Source organism: Papio anubis, chromosome 10, assembly GCF_008728515.1.
Source record: "Papio anubis isolate 15944 chromosome 10, Panubis1.0, whole genome shotgun sequence".
Classification (NCBI taxonomy): Eukaryota; Metazoa; Chordata; class Mammalia; order Primates; family Cercopithecidae; genus Papio; species Papio anubis.
This window is the reverse complement of record NC_044985.1, coordinates 65,419,207-65,442,694: the sequence shown is the minus strand read 5'-3', so window position 1 is coordinate 65,442,694 and position 23,488 is coordinate 65,419,207. Positions and strand designations below refer to the sequence as shown.

Sequence of the window (23,488 nt, the reverse complement as noted above, 5' to 3'; positions counted from 1 at the left end):
ACTATAGTTTTGGGGACTTGCAGGGGCGGGTATAAGGGAGTTGATTTGTAAGTGCAGAACAGACAGGAAGTCAGAAACACTGAAAGCTCCTTTATAAAGGATAAAATGGACATGATAAGGAAATTCAAACTTTATTGGATTTATTTAGTGGCTTTCCCCCAAGAGCTAAGATAAAGTTGTGACTATGTTTATTTGAAAAAAACAAAATCATGACTTAAATAGATCATCTTATCTTTTCAGAATCATAGAGTTAGATGTGCTTTCTTTCTCCTTACGTGTATTTAACTGAGATTACTGTAAAATTCCTTTGTAAAAAGATTTCAAGAAAATTGCAAAGTAGAACAGGAAAAAAACAAGATTTACGACTTGTGCCCAGGAAAAAGGACTGTCCCTCCCTTCTCAGGAAAAAACAATCCTTTCAAATGAAACATGAGCTATGCCATGGTCAACAGATTAGGGCTATATCTAGCAAGATAATGGGCTCTGTATGGAAACACCCCATTTCTGCTTTCACACAGTTCCTCCCTTGGAAGCCTATGCGACAGTGTAAATGCATGTTAACGCTTCAGAGAGTTCTAGCCAGCAACCAAGGTCACAGGTTTACAAAAGGAACTCAGCATTTTAATTCAGAGTCACTGTGTACAGCCCACTTCTGTCTATGGCTTGCAAATTTGATGAATGTTTTTGAGTAAAAGTAAAGAGAGAGAGGAGAAAATAATGTACCAATGATAGTTGTAATTTTGGTAGATGTTCCAAAAGTTTGATGGGAGCCTAAATTCTGAATTTTAACATTTGTCTTCCAAATGCTTGGGGCAATGGAACCAACAAAAGACATGCTCAGAAAACATAATGGGGCTAATCTTCCTACAGTTACTCAACACCAGCATACCAAGGAGCTCATATGGCTTCCCCTTAAAACTTGTGGGACATGGATGCCATTTCAGCAGCAACACAAAGAAGCCAATGTCAGCAACTTCTCTGAGCCCCTACAACCCGGTGTAGAGATTGTGCTGTCTCTCTTCTGATTCTTTCCCCCAAACTATTATTGGGTTGATTCAATTGCCTGCGATCACTTTCTAGGTTTCTTTCCCAGAAGCTGTGTTTTCACCTGCTTCCAGACCTCCGCACATCTGGGATTCTGTTTGTGGGTGACACTTCTTTCTACTTCAAAGTTGCATTTTCAGTGTTAGTGCTACCCTAAAAATAAGTGGAACAAGTTTCTAAGCACTGGAAAAAGCAAATATTACCTTATTTATTTCATATACTCTCTCCTGATTTCCAAGATGATGACTAGTGGTTCCAATAAATTACACACAAAACTAAAACCAAGCCAAACCAAACAAAAATAAGAACAAAACCAATATATTGGTATGTATTGATTGTTAATAGGTTTAGTGGAACAGGGCTGGTCCTGATGGCTTTTCTTTTCTTTTTTTTTTTTTTTTTTTTTTTTAAGATTAAAAATTTTATTCTATGCAACAAAATAATATGCATAAATCTGGTACATAATTTCTTAGTTTTTACTTTAGAAAAAAGACAGTTAAGAAAAAGGTTTATAAATTTCTCAGTCCCTTTTATACACAGTTGCGACTGAAACCAGCAATCACTTAGGTGTACAACCATCAACTCTGAATATAATATGAATTATACCTAGGAACTGTAATTTACCAAGATGAGTTTTGCCTGCTTTTTGAAAAATGCACAATTATATCACAGAACGTTGTGTTTTCTACAATTTGTAACAATTTTGAAAAGGAAACTCTTGCCTCCATAATATAAGGAAACAAGAATACTCTTTCCATAGTCATCATCCTGTATAAAAAAAAAACTTTATAGTCTGATTTACCTTTGTCAAAGGTAAAATGATTCACATTTGCATGGATTACTCTGATTCTCAGTAGTTCCTAAACACAAAACAAATTTTGCATGAACCTTTACCTGGGTTTTCCAAAGCAAGTATTACACTGGCAGAAGTCCATGAGCTGAAGAAAAAGACACTGAATATAAAAGGTTTACCAACTTTATCCTTTCTAATTTTACAATAGCTTCAGGCATTGAGACCTAACTGGTTTCCTGTGCCTATCCATTGTGAACACATCTCAATCTTCTACTTGTAATACTCCTCAGCACCATATTTTTGTCATTGCTTTATTGTGCGACGTAGAAGATCCTTTCGTCCAATTTCAATCATGCGTTCTTCCCAAGACTTCATTTCATTATGATAACGAATTTCGTCCTCTTTAGCAAGCTGAATATATATTTCCTTTTCAGAATCAGACAGATTTTTCCAGTTTTCCTTTACAGTCTTCAGCTTTTCCTGCGGTGAATCACCCTCAGCTTCTTGGAATCTTTCAGCTACATAAACGTTATAAGCTGAACGAGGTCTTTTTGGTTTTCCAAGCTGTATTAACTCTTTTCTTTTTGTCACAGCTTTCCTTTTTAAACGCTTGTCCAGGATTTCTTTTTCCAAAGATGTAATCTCACTTGGAGTTAGCTGTTCTTTAAATCTGGTTATCTCTTCTTTGTATACCTCCCAGTCCGCCTTATAAGCCTCTCGATATACTTTTTTCTCTGAATCAGGAAGTTCCCTCCAATGCTTGGCAATTCTTCTAACTAGTTCTGTAGTTTTTGCATCTGGGTTCTGAGCTCTAAATATGGGTAGTTGTTCTTTAGAAAATCGAAGGTAAGAACTTACAGGTTTCTTTGGACAACTTGCCAAGACAGATGAAAACCACTTCGGTAAATACACAAAACTGAAGGGGGAGCGCAGTCGACTCCCACAGCCGCTGCACAGCTCCACTCCGGACCTTCCCAGCGCATTCAGCACGCCCCACATGCTCCGGAGAAACGCCATCGCTCCAGCGGATGAGGCAGTGACCCGGCCCCAATATCGGAGAACCTCCTGACACTACAGAAAACCCCCAGCAATCACAACTGGAACCCGCGTGCGACCCTCCGGTGTTTGTTATCATGCCCGCCACTAGTGAGGCACTATCTGGCTTTTCTTTTCTACTGACATGAGATCCTCTTGTGGGAACATTTGGAAACTATGTCTTGATCCACAGAAATGTCTCAAAGGATGGAAATTTTACGCCCCTGAAGGAGGCATTTTGAAAAAGGTGGTCTCCATATATAAACATTTATATAGCTCTGTATCCACCCACAATTAGAGCCAGTGTCTGATATTTCACAAAAGCAATATGAACCACAGGAAAAATTTCTGAACAAATATTTGATAAAGTCACACTGTGACCAATTTTTCAAAAAGATTAAGACTAAAAGGCACCTCTGCAGTTTCATAGAATTTTCATTCCCTATTCAGTTTCTGAAGGTAGTCTTGTCTGCAAGTTTTATATCCATCTTACCCTTGTAGAGTTGCACAGGAAACAAATTCATTCCACTGCATCAAAAACAGCTACCTATACTTTCAGGGCTGTTTCACTCCTGTAATACCAATACGTACATTTGAATCTTACTGGCCTACCAAGATTGAGAACAATTAGTTCTCAGATAATTTTTTTCTGTTGTAACACATCATTAAATAGAAAGTATCAGTAATTTATCTTTGGTTTTGTATCAACTCCTTCTCAACCCCTATCCTCAAGGAGAAATAAAGTGCAGTGTATAATAGCCATGCTGAACGTAAGAACATAATATTTGAGATTCTCTTCACATCCTATGAAGCATGGGCTTTGAGAATTCTCAGCCCACATACTGTACAAATTCTCTAAACAAAATGGATCTTGACCCTGTACAGTTTCTTACAATGCTTCCACTGATAACCTAAGATGTCAACTACCAAAGCAAATGTGATGATGTCACTGCTGATAGTATTCCACCAAATCACTTGCTTAATGAGACAAAAGAAACCTAAATTGCAACACTCTGGTCAAAGAATACATTGCAGCAGTGATAAGATCAGAGAAAGTATTTAGATGCCAACCTCTAATCAGGAAGAGACACAGAAAACTACGCAGACTACATAAGCAGGCTTCAAAGATAAAGAATATTGTGGCTGAATCTTTTGGAGAAGAGAGTGTTGTTCTTTTAAGGCAGAAATGCCATGGAATGAAGCTTTAAGTTCTACCATGTGACTTAGCAGAAGAAAAAAAGCTATTCTATTCATTCTGCGATGCCCACGGCTTGAACTTGGGACATTCTCATCTTCATTATCAATAATATATATGTGCACATAGCCCATGAAAGTTTCTGTAATAAAGGAATGGGGCTTCCATTCTACATACCATGCCTAAAATAGGTTTCAAAAGCAGAGGGGTAGGTAGATTTCCAGAAGCACAGTCATCTCTGAATACAAGAATTTCTTCCTATTTTAACCCTTAAATTCCTGAGCACAGTGTGGGGCAGTCTGTGATCATTTGACCAGAAGTTGAAAGGAAACAGCAAAAGTTATAAGGAGTGACAATTTTCTGATGTTCCAGTGAGACCAGCACTGCAAGGGGACAACTCCCAAGAACAATAAGAACTCAGGGCCCCCGGCTCTAGGAGCTCCCCTCCTCTCCCCTCCCCTCCCCTCCCCTCCCTTTCCTTCCCCTCCCCCCCTTTCCCCCTTTTTTTTTTTTTTTTTTTTTTTTTTTGACAGAGTCTTGCTCTGTTGCCCAGGCTGGAGTGCAATGGCATGGTCTCAGCTCACTGAAACCTTCGCCTCCTGGGTTCAAGTGATTCTCCTGCCTCAGCCTCCCAAGTAGCTGGGATTACAGGCGGCTGCCACCACGCCAAGCTAATTTTATATTTTTAGTAGAGATGGAATTTCGCCATGTTGGCCAGGCTGGTTTCGAGTTCCTGACCTTAGGTGATCCAGCTGCCTCAGTCTCCTAAAGTGCTGGGATCACAGGCATGAGTCACACCCCACCCAGCTCTAAGATATTTCTTCTTAACTCTACTGATGGCAGTCATTACAGTGATACCCGAGGTGTATAACAAATCCACAAATTTTACCATTGATCTAACAAATATTAACTAGATGTGCATAGTACCATGATAAAGGATACAGTCTTTGCCCTGAAGGTGCTAATTCACAGCTAGGGAGACATACAAGTAGACAGGCAGTTGCAGCATAGGTAGAGCAAGGACTAATAAAGGGGTCACAGAGCCACGGAGAATGGACACCTCCTTTAGTAATGGCTTCCTGAAGGACAGGAGGCTTAACCCAGTGCTGAACAATGAGTTCACGTTAGTCGTGGGAAGGATGAAGAGGACAGAAACGCAGAGGAGAAACAGTCTGTACAAAGGTATGGAAGAAATGAAACACTGCAGTTGGGAGAAATGAAAGCAATTCAGAGTAGTAGGCATGTGGGAAGCTCCAGTGGAGTAGCAAGAGAAACAGGCTGGAAATGTAGGCAGGAGTCAATCTTCAAAGGCTTCTTTTCCCACTTTCTTTTGATCCTATATAGACCTTGAAAGAACTGAATGTCTCAAAAATCAGGCTTTCTTTTGGTTTGCATGGTTTACTTCCTTTAGGGAAGCACAAGGGGCCGGGGAACTCCCTCCCCTAGCCACGGGAAGCCCTGAGGGACTGTGCCATGAGGAACAGTGCATTCCGGCACAGATACTATGCTTTTCCCGAGGTCTCCGCAACCCACAGACCAGGAGATTCCCTCGGGTGTCTATACCACCAGGGCCCTGGGTTTCAAGCACAAAACTGGGCGGCTGTTTGGGCGGACACCAAGCTAGCTGCAGGAGTGTTTTTTCATACCCCAGTGGCGCCTGGAATGCCAGCAGGACACAACCCATTCACTGCCCTGGAAAGGGGGCTGACACCAGGGAGCCAAGTAGTCCAGCTCAGTGGATCCCACCTCCACAAAGCCCAGCAAGCTAAGATCCATGATTTGAAATTCTCACTGCCAGCACAGCAGTCTGAAGTTGACCTGGGACCCTGGAGCTTGGTGGGGGGAGAAGCATCTGGCATTACTGAGGCTGGAGTAGGCAGATTTCCCCTCACAGTGTAAACAAAGCTGCTGGGAAGTTCAAACTGGGCAGAGCCCATCGCAGTGCCAAAAAGCTGCTGTAGCCAGACTACCTCTCTAGATTCCTCCTCTCTGGGCAGGGCATCTCTGAAAGAAAGGCAGCAGCCCCAGTCAGGGGCTTATAGATCAAACTCCCATCGCCCTGGGACAGAGCACCTGGGGGAAGGGGTGGCTGTGGGCACAGCTTCAACAGACTTAAACGTTCCTGCCTGCTGGCTCTGAAGAGAGCATCGAATCTCCCAGCACAGCACTCAAGCTCTGCTAAGAGACAAACTGTCTGCTCAAGTGGGTCCATAACCCCTGTGCCTCCTGACTGGGAGACACTTCCCAGCAGGGATTGACAGACACCTCATACATGAGAGCTTCAGCTGGCATCTGGCAGGTGCTCCTCTGGGACGAAGCTTCCAGAGGAAGGAACAGGCAGCAATCTTTGCTGTTCTGCAGTCTTTGCTGCTTATACGCGGGTAAACAGGGTCAGGAGTGGACCTCCAGCAAACTCCAGCAGACCTGCAGCAAAGGAGCCTGACTGTTAGAAGGAAAACTAACAAACAAAGGAATATCATCAACATCAACCAACAGGACATCCACACAAAAACCCCATCTGAAGGTCACCAACATCAAAGACCAATGGTAGATAAATCCAGGAAGATGAAGAAAAACCAGTGCAAAAAGACTGAAAGTTCCAAAAACCGGAATGCCTCTTCTCCTCCAAAGGATCACAACTCCTTCCCAGCATGGGAACAAAACTGGACATAGAATGAGTTTGACGAATTGACAGAAGTAGGCTTCAGAAGGCGAGTGATAAAAACTCCTCCGAGCTAAAGGAGCATATTCTAACCTAATGCAATGAAGTTAAGAAACTTGATAAAAGGTTAGAGGAACTTCTAACTAGAATAACCAGTGTAGAGAAGACCTTAAATGACCTGATGGAGCTGAAAAACACAGCATGAGAACTTTGTGAAGAGTGCACAAGTATCAATAGTGGAATCAATCAAGTGGAAGAAAGGATATCAGAGATTGAAAATCAACTTAATGAAATGAAGTCTGAAGACAAGATTAGAGAAAAAAGAATGAACAAAGCCCCCATTAAATATGGAACTATGTGAAAAGACCAAACCTACATTTGATTGGTGTATCTGAAAGTGACGGGGAGAATGGAACCAAGTTGGAAAACATTCTTCAGGATATTATCCAGGAGAATTTCCCCAACCCAGCAAGACAGGACAACACTCAAATTCAGGAAATACAGAGAACATCACAAAGATACTCCTCGAGAAGAGCAACCCCAAGATACGTAATTGACAGATTCACCAAGATTTAAATGAAGGAAAAAATGTTAAGGGCAATCTGAAAGAAAGGTCAGGTTACCCACAAAAAGAAGCCCATCAGACTAACAGCGGATCTCTCTGCAGAAACCTTACAAGCCAGAAGTGACGGGGTCAATATTCAACATTCTAAAAGAAAAGAATTTTCAACCCAGAATTTCATATCCAGCCAAACTCAGCTTTATAAGCAAAGTAGAAATAAAATCCTTTACAGACAAGCAAATGCTGAGAGATTTTGTCACCACCAGGACTGCCTTACAAGAGCTCCTGAAGGCAGCACTAAATATGGAAAGGAAAAAATGGTACCAGCCACTGCAAAAACATACCAAATTGTAAAGACCATCGACACTATGAAGAAACTGCATCAACTAACGGGCAAAATAACCAGCTAGCATCATAATGACAGGATCAAATTCACGCACAACAATATTAACCTTAAATGTAAATGTGCTAAATGCCCCAGTTAAAAGACGCAGACTGGCAAATTGGATAAAGAGTCAATGCCCAACGGTGTGCTGTATTCAGGAGACCCATCTCATGTGCAAAGACACATATAGGCTCAAAATAAAGGAATGGAGGAAGATTTACCAAACAAATGGAAAGCAAAAAAAGCAGGGGTTGCAATCTTAGTCTCTGATAAAACAGATGATCAAAAGAGACAAAGAAGGGCATTACATAACGGTAAAGGGATCAATGCAACAAGAAGAACTAACTATCCTAAATATATATGCACACAGTACAGGAGCACCCAGGTTCATGAAGCAAATTCCTAGAGACTTACAAAGAAATTTAGACTCCCACACAATAATAGTGGGAGACTTTAATACCCAACTGTCAATATTAGACAGATCAATGAGACAGAAAATTAACAAGGATATTCAGGACTTGAACTAAACTGTGGACCAAGTGGACCTAATAGACATCTACAGAACACTCCACCCAAATCAACAGAATATACATTCTTCTCAGCACCACATTACACTTATTCTAAAATTGACCACATAATTGGAAGTAAAACACTTCTCAGCAAATGCAAAAGAACAGAAATCATAAACAGTCTCTCAGACAACAGTGCAATCAAATTAGAACTCAGAATTAAGAAACTCACTCAAAACCACACAACTACATGAAAACTGAACAACCGGCTCCTGAATGACTACTGGGTAAATAACGAAATTAAGGCAGATATAAGTAAGTTATTTGAAACTAATGAGAATAAAGACACAATGTACCAGAATCTTTGGGACACAGCTAAAGTAGTGTTTAGAGGGAAGTTTATAGCACTAAATGCCCACAGGAGAAAGGAAAGATCTAAAGTCAATACCCTAACATCACAATTAAAAGAACTAGAGAAGCAAGAGCAAACAAATTCAAAAGCTAGCAGAAGACAAGATATAACTAAGATCACAGCAGAAAAGAAGGATATAGGGACACGAAAAACCCTTTAAAAATTCAACATGGGAGCTGTTTTTTTTTTTGAAACAATTAATAAAATAGACTGTCAGTCAGACTAATAAACAAGAAAAAAGAGAAGAATCAAATTAGACACAATAAAAAATGATAAAGGGGATATCACCACCAATCCCACAGAAATACAAACTACCATCAGAGAATGCTATGAACACCTCTACACAAACTAGAAAAAGTAGAAGAAATGGATAAATTCCTAGACACATACACCCTCCAAAGATTAAACCAGGAAGAAGTGGAATCCCTGAATAGACCAATAACAAGGTCTGAAATTGAGGCAATAATTAATAGCCTAACGACCCAAAAAAGCCCAGGACCAGATGGATTCACAGTCGAATTCTACCAGAGGTACAAAGAGGAGCTGATACCCTTCCTTCTGAAACTATTCCAATCAATAGAAAAAGAGGGAATCCTCCCTAACTCATTTTATGAGGCCAGCATCATGCTGATACCAAAACCTGGCAGAGACACAACAAAAAAAGAGAATTTTAGACCAATATCCCTGATGAACATTGATGCGAAAATTCTCAATAAAATACTGGCAAACCGAATCCAGCAGCACATCAAAAAGCTTATCCACCATGATCAAGTCAGATTCATCCCTGGGATTCAAGGCTGGTTCAACATATGCAAATCAATACACACAATCCATCACATAAACAGAACCAACAACAAAAACCACATAATTATCTCAATAGATGCAGAAAAGACCTTCAATAAAATTCAACACCCCTTCATGCTAAGAACTCTCAATAAATTAGGTATGGATGGAACATATCTCAAAATAATAAGAGCAATTTATTACAAACCCACGGCCAATATCATACTGAATGGGCAAAAACTGGAAACATTCCTTTTGAAAACTGCCACAAGACAAAGATGCCCTCTCCCACCACTCCTATTCAACATAGTATTGGAAGTTCTGGCCAGGGCAATCAGGCAAGAGAAAGAAATAAAGCATATTCAAATAGGAGGAGAGGAAGTCAAATTGTCTCGGTTTGCAGATGACGTGATTGTATATTGAGAAAACCCCATCATCTGGATAAAGAAAATGTGGCACATATGCACCATGGAATACTATGCAGCCATCAAAAAGGATGTGTTCATGTCCTTTGCAGGGACATGGATGAAGCTGGAAGCCTTCATTCTCAGCAAACTAACACAGGAACAGAAAACCAAACACCACATGTTGTCACTCACAAGTGGGAAGTGAACAATGAGAACACATGGACACAGGGAGGGGAACATCACACACTGGCCTATCAGTGGGTGGGAGGCTAGGGGAGGGATCGCATTAGGAGAAATACTTAATATAGATGACGGGTTGATGGGTGCAGCAAACCACCATGGCACGTGTATACCTATGTAACAAACTTGCATGTTCTGCACATGTATCCCAGAAATTAAAATATAATTGGAAAAAAAAAAAAAAGAACAATTTTGCTGAGACTGGGAATCAAGGTTATTGGTCCAGGTATAATGACTTGAAGTGAGCTGCCTGGGAGATGGCTTTTGACAACACTAACCTCTGGATGCAAATCATTACACACTTCTATTATCCCTATCCTTAGGCAAATTTACTTACTCAACAAGAATCTTAATTTCATAACTCTAATGCCTCATTCTTCACTTCCTATAAAAACAAAAACCATATATGCCTTTGAAATAGTTCCAGCCATCCTACCTGATTAAAGTGTGGCCACATTTTAACCTCAATGTCTTTTTAAAAAAGTGTAATCTTAGTAGGCACAAACCCCAGGATACAAACATAATTTGCCAACTGATTTAGTTAGCAAGAAATAATATATTTATCTGTTTTTTTTTTTAATTTAAAATAGATAAGCAAATATATCGCCTCAGTGAAAGCTATCCAAAGGTAGTTTCAGAACTCTCCAAATTGTGAAGGAAATAAACAGCCAAGGGAACGAATTTTCAAACTCAGTTCCAGTACATATTAGAACTTAAAAAAAAAAAAAAAAATTAGATGTTGAGTGTTCTTCAGGGACACATTTAAATTTGTGATATGAAAAAGAAATGAATTCATTTGTCAGTAATGCACCTGTGAGGGGAGAATATGAAAAGAAACAAATCTATCTTGATTTTTAATGAACATGAATTTAATAAACTTAATGTTTATTAAAAAAACAAATTTTTTATTTAAAAAAGTCAGATAAAACCAGTGCATACAAATAATTTCATTTTTGCAAGGTTGAAGAACAAGGATAAGTAATGTGTGGTATTAGAAATCAGGATGTTAATGCTTGGGGTGGGTAGTGACTAGAAGAAGGCACAAGGAGTTTCTGGGGTACTTGATTTTTGATCTGGGTGTTGGTTACACAGGCATGTCCACTTTGCAGAAATTTATTGAACTGCATAATTATGATTTTGCACTATTCTGTATGCATCTGTTAAAAAAGTGGAAATGAAGAATTGGACTTGCATGCACCAGCACCCATTAGAAAATGCTTTCCTTACAACAATATACCATTTATACTCTATGTCATATACACAAATTAACTCAAAATAGGTCAAATACCTAAATGTAAGAGCTCAAACTATAAAAGTCTTGAAAGAAAACAGGGAAACATCTTCATGACATCATTACAATGATTTTCTGAATAGTTCCAAAAGCCTCGTCAATAGTTAAAATTTAAAACTTTTGCACATCAGAGGACACTATCAAGAGAGTGAAAAACAACCCACACAATGGGACAAAATATTTGCATATCAGGTATCTGACAAGGGATTAATTTCCAGAATATATAAAGCTCAACAACAAAAACAAATCCAAACAACCCAATTTAAAAAATGAGCAGAGTGCTGAATATCCATGTCTCCAAGAAAGATATACAAATGGGCAATAAGCATATGAAAAGATGGGCAACATCATTAGTCATTGGGGAAGTGCAAATCAAAACCACAATGAATACCACATCACATCCATTAGGGTAGCTATTATTTTTTAAAAAAGGAAAATAATAACTGTTGACGAAGATGTGGAGGAATTGGAACACACGTATTGCTGATGGGAGTGTAAAATAGTTCAGCTACTGTGGGAAACAGTATGGTGGTTCTCTAAAAAGTTAAACACGTAATTACTGTATAATCCAGCAATTTCACTTCTATGTATAAATCCAGATGAATTGAAAGCAGGAATGCAAAAAGGTACTTGCATACTAATGTTCATGGCAGTATTATTTACAATAACCAAATGATAAAAATAACCCAAATATTCATCAGTTGATGAATGGATAAATGAAAGGTGGTATATACATACAATGGATTATTATTCAGCCTTAAAAGAGAATAAAATTTAGATAACATGCTACAACATAGCCAGATGCAAAAGCACAAATATTGTATTCCACTTAAATGAGACAACCAAAATAGGCACATTTGAGGGGTTATAATGAGGTGGAGCAATGGGAAGTTACTGTTTAACTATACAGAGTTTCTGTTGTGGAAATGGATAGTGGTGATGTTTATTCAACATTGTGAAGGTACTTAATGTCACTGAATTATATACTTAAAAACAGTTAAAATTGTAAAGTTTATGGTGTGTTTATCACCATAAAAAGATACCATTTAGAATGGAAATAAAAATTATAAAAAACCTAAGAGTAAAAGAAAAGATGAGAAAATTATCAAATTAGTTGAAGATCATTAAATAATAGTTATACAGAAAGATATACCATATCCATGATTAGAGAGACTCAATGTTATACAAATGTCAATTATTCACAAATTAATCTGAAGATTTAATGCAAATCCAATTAAAATTCAAACAATTTTTTTGTTGTTTGTTTTGTTTTTCTTGTAAAACTAGACAAATTGATTCTGAAACTTAAATAAGAAAGTAAATGGTCAAGAACAGCCAAAGCTCAAACTGAAAAAGACATAAAGACTGAAGCTAGACATTGTGATTTATTATTATACCCTAAAAATTAAGACTGCAGGGCTCAAACAAGAATGGACATTATGCTAATAGCTAATGGGATGTCATTGGTGTAATGGCTATTGATACAGCTCACTCCCTTACTTCACCTCCTTCAGGTCTCATCTCAAAGGCCTTCTTAGTAGTGAGGAGTGAGTAATATGTAAAATAACAATGTCTGCTCCTCCCACCCACACCACAGTCCTTATTCCCTGTTTCCATTTTAGTTTCTCCATAGCAATTTATAACCCTTGAACATTCTCTATATTTTACTTCTATATCTCTTTATCATATATCACTACAGGATAAACTACACAAAGGCAGGAATTTCTTCTTGTTGTTCACTGCTGTGTCCTCAGGGTTTGGAACACTACCTGATTAAGTATTCATTTTCTTAAGTAAATGAATACAACAGTTTAGAATACTCAAACACAGACCTGCTCATATAAGGATGTCAAATATATGACCAAGCTGGCATTACAAGTCAGAGGAGAAAGGATGAATTATTCAAGAAAGGCACTTTTTTCTTTATCCAGTTTTCAGCTTCACTTTATTCCTAAATTTGCCTAACATTGAAAGAACTTAATTTCTACAAATAAGATTTATTTTAGTCTCTCACCCTATAGATTGTTGCTTTAATATGAAAAAGACACAAAGTTGCAGGACAAAGTGACACAATTATCCATATAGATTTTAAAAAATCTACTCCTTACATCATACCTAGAAATTGATTTCAAATGGATTAGTCTTAGAGGTGAAAATGTGAAAATGAAAATTTTAGAACTAGAAAAAAAGAATTTTTTTCAAACTTCCAGATAGGGAAGAATTTCTTAAACAAGGTGAAAAAAAAAAAAAAAAGCACATTATAAAGGAACTGATGGATAATAATGTAATTTGGATGTGTGTCCTCTCTAAATCTCATGCTGAAATGTGATTCTCAGTGTTGGAGGTGTGGCCTGTTGGGAGGTAACTGGATCATGGGGACAATCATCCCTCATGAATGGTTTAGCACCATCTCCTTGGTGGTGAGTTCTTACTCGGTTAGATCACGTGAGATCTGGTTGCTTAAAAGTCGAGGACCTCCCCTAACCTCACTCTCTTGTTCCTGCTCTCACCATGTGACATGCTGCCTCCCCGTTTGCTTCCTGCCATGACTGTAAGTTTCCTGAGGCCTCACAAGAAGTAGATGTCATGCTTCCCATGAAGCCTGCAGAATTATGAGCCAATTAAATCTCTCTTTATAAATTACCCAGTTTCAAGTATTATTTATAGCAATGCAAGAATGGTCTAATACAGATAATTTTTACTACATTAAAATTAAGAGCATCTATTTATTATGTGTACTATTTTTTAAAAAGTTAAAATACAAGTCACAAACTGGCAAAAGATATTTATAAGAGCATAACCAGTGGAGGATTATAATCCAAAATATTTAAAGAAAACCTATAATAGGAAAAGATGAATAATGTAGTAGGAAAGTGGGCAAAAAACATAAACATGTAATCTTGTTAGAAATTAAAGACATGCAAATTAGAACCACAGTGAAATACCAATTTTTTACTCTTCCATTTGGCCACAATTTTTTAAAGTTGGAAAATTTCAAGTCTTGCCTGGGTTGGAGCAATAGAGCTCTTATCTGTTGCTTGTGGGTGGGTAATTGGTACAACTACTTTGGAAAAAATATCCTCTGGCTTAGCAAATTTATTCTTAGGTATGCAGCTTAGAAAAACTGTTAGACATGTGCATCTGGAGTCAAGTCCAAGAATGTTAGGGAAGTTCTACCTACAGCAACAAAATGCTGGAAACAACTCCAATATACATTAACTACAGAATGGATAATTGAATGTTACTAGTCATACAATAGAAAACAATATAACAGTGCAAGAAGATGACTCATAGACAGCATTTGTCAACATGGAAGAACCTGGAAACATAATGCTAAGTGAAGGAAGCAAATCACAAAAGAGAACATATGAATCTATGTATATAAAGTTGGAATCTAGGCAAATTTAAAGTCATTTCTTTAGAGATTCAGTAAAGTGATCAAGAAAAGCAATGAATTGTTGAAAGAAAAACTGAATAAATGGACACAACAGTTGGTATAATTGTTTCCTCTCACTGAGAAAAGTAGTATGGCCATCAAGAAAAACTTTTATGTACATATTTTGCCAAAAGCAGACATTCTTGTCATTTAGAGATTTTTCAAAAAGAAAAGGAAAAATAAAAATCTTAAATTCTCTTTCCTTGGCAAATTTTTTCCTGCCAATCGAATAAACAACAACAAAAGAAATAAAATATCTGTGGTTTAATTTCTCTGAGTTTTTTTGTGAGACATCTTTCACAATGTGGCATACACCACGTTCTTCACAATTAAATTTTCCAAACAGGGTAGGAGTTACTGTTCCTTCCTGGTGGAGGGGCTCCATTAACTCCTGGTCCTGGTGTTCAGACTCTAAAATGACTTTGCTCCCTCTCCAAGTTATAATTGTGTAACAATTGCCGATGAAGGAAATTGATGTGATCATGTCTGGCTAGCAGGAAACTCCGCAGATAAGTGGTCAGACCATTACATGGCAGCCTTCATGGACCAGAAGCTCAGTCTGTCTCCGCCTGTCCTGAAACCCCATTTTGCTCTACAGAGTCTGGATTTTGTCATAGTATGATTTTACTATCATCATCGTAGTTTAATTATTCTTAAATATTAGAAATATTAAAATAATTATTAAAAATACCTTACTAAAGAAATAAAAAGTTTTATAAAACTTGACATGTGAATTTGTAAACTTTTATTGGTTGAAAGGTACTAAATAACTAGAACAACTTTCAAACAACAGCAGCAACAACCAAAAGCACTTTTAAAAAACTGTATTAGAAATAATAAATCTGTTAACACAAAACAAATTTATGGTCACTATTTCCTGTAGAAGGATATGTTTTTCCCTCTTACTTTATTTGAAAAGGGAAAATTTTCAGTCCACAAACGCATTAGTCATTATTAAAGCTTCATAAAACACAAGGAAAACAATTTTCATATCTTTAAGTCATATAAAATTTCACTGAGTAGTTCCTATTGAGATGCACGTTAACACAAACATAAATCATTATTACATTCTACTGTACCATCCCTCAGGTTAAAAAAATCTATCTCAGTATACACTTATTATATATAAGTTTGGGGAATTAAAATTCTTATTTTGGGCGGTCTTTGGAAAAGAGTATTTTACAATGGAGTGAACTCTTAAAAAGTGTAAATCAAGGCTGGGCAAAGGTGGCTCACGCCTGTAATCCCAGCACTTTGGAGGCCAAGGTGGGCGGATCACATGAGACCAGGAGTTCAAAATCAGCCTGACCAACATGGTGAAACCCCTAAAAATACACAAATTAGCTGCGTGTGGTGGTGCACATCTCTAATTCCAGCTACTCAGGAGGTTGAGGCACGAGAATCACTTGAACCCAGGAGGTGGAGGTTGCAGTGAGCCAAGATCGCGACACTGCACTCCAGCCTAGGTGACAGAGCAAGACTCTGTCTCAAAAATAAATGAAATGAAACAAAATGAAATGAAATAAAATACTGGTAATCAACTTCTCTTTGCCACTGTCTAACTATGAGATCTTGAATAAGTGGTGTTACTTTTCTGGAACTCAGTTTTCTAGTCTAGATTTTCTCTTATGGTTGATTCTATTCTAATAAATTTTGCTAGATTCCATATTTTGACTTTACTGTTAACTAAAAGACATGCTATTTAACCATGTAACACAAGTATCTGGGGCAGGTTTGCAGTATTATAAATCATTAGAGGGGTCACCTTGGCTATACTAACTTCCCTAGTATCCCTAATGCCCAACCTGTTACATGGAGTAGATGTGCACACTATGTTTTTGAATAAAGGAATGAATGAATGAATAGCTTTAGCTCAGGGAGTTACTAATGCTCATAATTTTACTGAAAATCTGTAACTTTTACCTCATTAAAATATTATAGTAGGCCGGGTGCAATGGTTCACACCTGTAATCCCAGGTCTTTGGGAGGCCGAGCGGGGTGGATCACCTGAGGTCAAGAGTTCGAGACCAGCCTGGCCAACATGGTGAAACCCCATCTCTACTAAAAATACAAAACATTAGCCAGGCATGGTGGCAGGCGCCTGTAATTCCAGCTACTCAGGAGGCTGAGGCAGGAGAATTGCTTGAACACAGGAGGTGGAAGTTGTAGTGAGCCAAGGTCGCACCGTTGCACTCCAGCCTGGGCAACAAGAGTGAGACTCCATCTCAAAAAATAATTTAAAAAAAAATACACACACACACACACACACACACACACACACACACACACACACATATATGAAAGTAAATTTTGTATGTGAGTTTTAAATTATCTGATTTTCCTTTGGGGATTTTTTTTTCTTTTTACCTCTTACCTCTGCAATCCTCTGCCCTGCTCACAGACCAGCATTCTGAAGAGATTGAGTTTTGAAACAGTTGAAAGAAATTGATTAGAGAGCAAGAGTGTAGTTTTTACTTAGCATTCAATGGCCAATTAACATACCTTCTACCCACTCACTAAACAATCTTGGGCATGTTAATTCTCCATCGTGGGTCTCTCTGGTTCTTTAAAAAATGAGGATAACAACATTGACTTGTTTTGAAGAGGAAACAGCTAACAGCCATAAAGATTACAGTTCATCAGTGAGCTTGTGGAAGGCTAATCTCTAATATCAGTCAGTGTGCGATATTCACCTGGTTGCTTCCTTTGGGGAAAACTTCTGGAAACAAAATAGTACCCATTAAGAAATACAGCTTTTTCCCTTCCACAGTTGCCAAAGTTTGTTTATTTTGGGGGTTGTTTGTTATACTTATTTTTTTTCCTTTTCTAATTAAGGTGTTCTGGAAATAAGATCATTATCCTCGTGGATATCTGCTGGGTAGAGTACCCTTGAAGGTCAAGATTTTTGCATGATTCATCAAAGGAAATAATGAGGCAGTAAGTAAATTTAAAGTCCAGACTCAGGTTCTTTGTGGGGAAAAAAAAAAATGGCAACTACACACTTGCTCTCTAATCAGTTTCTTTCAGTTGTTTCAAAACTCAGCCTCTCCAGAATGCTGGTCTGTGAGCAGGGCAGAGGGTTGCAGAGGTAAGAGGTAGAAAGAAAAAAAAAAATCAGTTGAAAGAGAATATTTCTGGAAAATTATTACTAACTTTAAGATTGGACACTTTTTAAAGGCATCGTTACAAAGTTATACAAATATATCAAAAAATCTGATTATTATAAATATCATATCCAGTTTTGACAAAAATGAGTCATAAAATGAGAACGTTTCCCTTTCCCTACAGGTTTGACTGGTCGTGGTAATTAATTTTAACATCTGTTAAGGTCATTTGCTCTGTAAAATGATAAATTATCAAATAGCAGGGCATAAAAGAAAAGTGACAATTGCATGTACATTGTGCACCATATGGCCCAATTCAGTACCAATATAGGGAACAACACAGGCTTGGTAAACAATAGGGATAATATGGCCTGTGTTAACAAGAGTAGATTTCTATCAAGTAGTGAAAGTACAAAGTCATATGGTAAATTTTGGCCTCACAAAGATGAGACTAATATCATTAGCCATTTATTGCAAAGGAACGAAATTTTTTCAAGTTAAACTCATGATGGATTTTAATAACTTGGTTAATGTTAGCAAATGATTATGCCTCAAGCCATTACAATAATGATCATTATTAGCAAGAGTCTGTTTTCACAATGTTTATAATGCTTAAAATTAATCCAGAAGTCAAGAGTCATTAAATCATTTCACCTGCAGCAGAATTTAAAAGACGCACGTATTTCACATAATTGCAATTTAAAAACAAAAGCTATGAAGGCAGTGGAAAAATACACAAGAAAATCAAGCTGTTAACTACAGTGCCACCAAGCGACCATCCTCAAAATTCCACATATAATCAAAAGGGCAAATATAAAGGAAAATAATTACATGCAGAAAAGAGACCACAGCAAGAACCTCAGATGGATGCTGATTATGGACCTCGTTGAATCTCAAAACTCTAAAAGGTCAACTTTTAACTATCTAGAATTAATCATTTTCATCCAGGAAACTTCAGGGATCATCAGTGGATTGCCAGAGAGCTTGCAGATTGCTGAGTTTGAAACACAGATGGAGATAAGTCCTTTAAAACAGTAGCTAGGTTTTCAAATGTAAGGGAAAAAAACGTGTTTGAGTGGTATGAAAGAGTTGACCATTTCAGATGACATGGTATGGTCTTCAGATACAAAGAATAAAGTGTGAACAAAAGAGAAAATTATAACAGAAAACATTTAATTATATCCCCTAGAATCTTTTCTAGGTGTCAGGTTTAAAGTCTATAAAATGTTGGAATCAGACCAGATGATTTCTAAAGTCACTTACCAGGCCAGAAATCCTATGGCAAAGATCATTCAAGTCATGTGGCTCCACAAATTTTATGCAAAACATGGACATATATGCTTGTACAGTATGAGATTGTACTCTAATAGTTGAACTGATAACACACCTCAATTGAACTAAAAACTAAAAGGTGTTAAAGAAAAATAGAAAAAAAAACTTATAAATCCAGATAAAAGGTAATTTGGAAATAACTCTTACCAGTAATGTTTGACTCATTTATTTTTTCATTTATTCATCAAGTATATCTTGAGCTCTAACTATGTGCCAGGCATATGGGCTAAGTTCTAGGGATAACAACATACCATGGGAACTGTTTTCCAAGATGGGAAGATATCATTAATAAAAAGAACTCAGAACTAATCACATGAGGCTAAAAAATATGGGTTGAAAAAGGGTAAGAAGTTAGCCCAGCTTCCAAGGTATATATAGATTCATTATAGTCTATAGATGAAAATATCTGACCCCACCCTTATGAGTTATCCCTGGAAATGCTGTCTTTATTCTTAGGTCAAGCAGCATAAAACTGACAACCAATCAACCAACAAAAAATGACTAAGGGAGTGACGAGTCTGAATGAGTAATGGGAGAAACTTAGGGGCTAAATATAAACCATTTTACTATATAGACTGACCAAACCAGGTCTAAAAATAGAAAACTAATGTGGGGATTGATATTGTTTTCCAGTGCACAAGGAGATAACCATGGGAGTGGACAGTAAGATAGAGTTTGGAAGAGGAAACTTCAGATAATTTCAGAAAAAAAATACATCCTGTCCGAGAAAATTATCCCATTAATACAATCACTGAAGAGCAATGTTAGAAATTCCATTTGTTGATGGGTTGGGAACCCACTAACTGAAGCTTTAGGGCATGTGTTATTATCTGAGGAGCAGAATGGGCCGCTGGTGCCTCTCAGTCTCTGATTTACACTCTGCAAATGCTCAGGGCAGAAGTGGAAAATCATTAAGGAAAAGCAAGTGCGTTCTCTGTGGAATATGGAAATGGATTATGGCATGTTTCAAAGTTACAAACTATTCAATTAAGTCATTTCCCCCTTCACTTGTTGCTTCTTTCCTATTGGTTCCAGTGAAGGAGCCAAACAGACCCAACACTCTACTTTTCCAGAGAACTGGAGTCCAGTCTGAATGCCACCGACTAAAAGAATATGATAATTTTTTTTCCCTAAAGATTGTCCACATTTGCCATGCAAAACAGTTCAAATTTCTGGTTCTCTTTCTCCTGTCCTGAAGTCAACAAACATGCAAAAATGTCACCTGGGCAAGGTGAGTTAGTCCAAGAGTGTCCAGTGTGTCTGCTTGCTGCTGACTTGTCTACACCCTCACAGTCCCTTACAATGACCTCTAGGAAATTAGGAAATAAGAACATGTCCTGATTTTGTTGGACAGGTGCAACACTCAATCAGCTCATACTTGGCTCTAGTCTGACCATGCCAGAGAGGGCCAGCCATTATCTTCTGTTGTATTTTTAAAGTGCAGAAAACAAAAAGCAACTACCTTTTTGGTTCTGTGACTAGGCACCTCTGCTCAGCTTCTATCCCCAGTTTGGAGTTTGGAGCTCAGTGGTGTTCTTCTCATAACTTCTACCTGGTGGTTTGGACCTTGGCTCTTTGAGTTAAATATATGACTTCTGCTTTTAACCATCTGCTGTATTTCTAGACTGAACTGGCTGCACTTATTGTTTGTTTGTTTCCTGATGTATTTTTCCCCTCTCTTAGACCTAAGCTATGAACCCAATGTTGATTCATAAAACTTTGCAGTAATCTTTCCTTTGATCTATAAGGAAATGTTTAAAAATTGATTAAATGTTTCAGGATTCATCTTCTCAGCTTTGCTGGTACAGAAACTTTTTCATTTTCAGATCTATGCCTGTTTGTCATCTTAAAAAAAAACCCATTCTTTTGGTCATTCCAGGTATAAATGAACAATTATAATAACAGTGATATCTCTGCTAAAGTAATAAATTATAGTTTAAGGTGTCATTTAAGCTATAAATTATTAGTTATTAGTAGTCACTTTTATAGGTAGTTTTATTGTGATCTGTGCCTTTCTTTGCATGTGTAAAAAATCCATGTAGTGGGAATTTGTTTTATTTTAATATGAGTGGTTAGAAATATAGGTTCTAGAATAATGATATAACTGATATATCCAATTAGTTTACCAAAGCATTACCTATCATAGCTTAGTATATGCACTCTATAATTTTCTTGCATAAGTAAATTATTATTATTTCTTTTAAGTACAACTGGCATTCACATTTTTCCTCAGTCTATAATTTAGAAATTTTGATAATAGACAGGTAAAGAGATGGTCTTTCTTGATGAGTTATAATTAAGGCATCAAACACTTCCTTAATGTTAGGAAATAAATTGCCTTAAAATACACTTATGCAAATACCTCAAATGGACCCACATGACTTCAGTAGCTGAAAGTAATTATAATAGAAATTTTCAATTCCAGTCCATAGGAGAGTACAAATACTGAAGCTCCCACACTTGTAAGAAATATGCCAGAATTTGCAAAAAAAAATTTTATTTACAGAAATGTCCATTTATTCTCACACTTGTTTTCAGCTGCTTCGAGAGAACAAGTTGACATGGACAACATCAGTTAACATCATTGCCTGAATTCTCCTTGGTAATTGACTTTAATTGTCAGCGCATAAGACTGGGGAATGGAAGATAAACTACATGAGTTCTCTGTTCATATATCTCCCTTCTTTCCATCCTCCCCCACGTTTAGTTTGTGAGATGTACTTCCCAGTCATGTGGGTTTTGGAATTCTATCTAATCAAGGAGTTTACACCCAAGGCATAGACCACAGATAGGAGGTAATCCTAATCATTTGAAACGGCATGGAACCAAAAAGAAGAATTCTAACTTCTACATTATCATGCTATTTTTTTTGCTGTAAAACAATAAATAATTCTTAGAAATCAAAAAAATTCTTAGAAATTGTTATGATTTGATGTTTATGAAATCATAAACATTAGATCCTAAATCTGATTCCTAGAATCTTACGCATGTTAGGAATTGGGATTAAATTATACATAGCTTTGTTAATAATAGGTTAGATCACATGAAATTACCATTTTTAACTGACAAATAATTGTGTATATTTATGTAGTATAATGTGATGGTTTGATATATATATATATAGACAGTATAGATTCAGTCAAGCTAATTAACATACCCATCATCTGACATCATTTTTTTGTGGTGAGAACATTAAAAATCTATTCTTCGAGCGATTTTGAAATAAACGTTATTAACTGTGTTAGTCCATCCTTGTTTTACTATCAAGAAATACCTGAGATTGGGTAATTTATAAAGAAAAGAGGATTATTTGGCTTATGGTTCTGCAAGTTGTACAGGAAGCATGGCAGCATCTGCTTCTGGGTGGAGGGAGGCCTCAGGGATCTTTCAATCATGGCAGAAGGCAAAAGAGGAGTGAGACGTCACACAAGGCTAGAGCAGGAGGAAGAGAGAGAGGGGAGAAGTGCTACAGACTTTTAAACAACCAGATCTCATGATAACTATTACAAGAACATCACCGAGGAGATGGTGCTAATCTACTTGTGAGAACCCCACCCCTTTGATCCAATCACCTCCCACCCAGCCCCACCTCCAACATTGGGGATTACAGGTGAACATGAGATTTGGGTGGGGGCACAGATCCAAACCATATCATTAACTATGTTCAAAGTGCAGTGCAATAGATCACTAAAGCTTATTGCTGCGATCTAACTGGAACTTTGTAAAAATGATGGTTAGATTCCACGAAGTGGTAATGCCTGAACTGTATATATGCTATGAGGCCCAAAGGCCCGATAGGGGAGTGTTAACCTGTTCTCCTTTCATGAAACACTGAAATTACAATTTTTGTACGTTAAAAAGATCAAATGTTGGCAGCTTCATAAGGTTTAACTACATAAAATCAGAGTATAATAGGAAATTTTATTAAACAGAGCTATGTGCTAGGTATTCTATTAGTTACATGTTTATTATATTAGACTTTTACAAAACGTTGCCGGGTTGATATTATTATTATTCCCATTTATAGAGGAGAAAATGATGTAGTTTGACAAAGTTGGCATGGCTATTAGCTTCTGGTTTAAACCTATGCCTCTTTTTTTTTTAAAAAAAAAAAAAAAAAAGATGGTGAATTGGAGATGTTGTTAGTATGCCTCTCCCACTTGGAAAGACAAAATAGTGTGGAGAGATTCATGCTGTGAACTTTTTTCCAAGAAGCAATACAGGAACTTAACAGGAAAACTGAAGAAACCACAGACCCCTTGAAAGAAGCAGCAGGCTGCAGCCTACACCATGAGCCA

The 23,488-nt window shown here is 37.3% G+C and overlaps 1 protein-coding gene and 1 pseudogene across 1 annotated transcript; both read right to left on the bottom strand.

Annotated features, from left to right (window-relative positions):
* Positions 1-2,004: 2,004 nt before the first annotated feature.
* Positions 2,005-3,008, bottom strand: LOC101015737 (transcription factor A, mitochondrial). The gene has a single exon (XM_003904237.4). It carries the CDS (start codon positions 2,852-2,854, stop codon positions 2,141-2,143), a length of 714 nt encoding a protein of 237 aa, XP_003904286.2. The 5' UTR covers positions 2,855-3,008; the 3' UTR covers positions 2,005-2,140.
* A 19,904-nt stretch (positions 3,009-22,912) lies between these two features.
* Positions 22,913-23,022, bottom strand: LOC116269315 (annotated as a pseudogene).
* Between the last annotated feature and the right edge of the window lie 466 nt (positions 23,023-23,488).

What these genes read in the sequence shown, in the direction of transcription:
- LOC101015737 (XM_003904237.4), bottom strand. Translation starts at nt 2,854, where the DNA reads ATGGCGTTTCTCCGGAGCATGTGGGGCGTGCTGAATGCGCTGGGAAGG.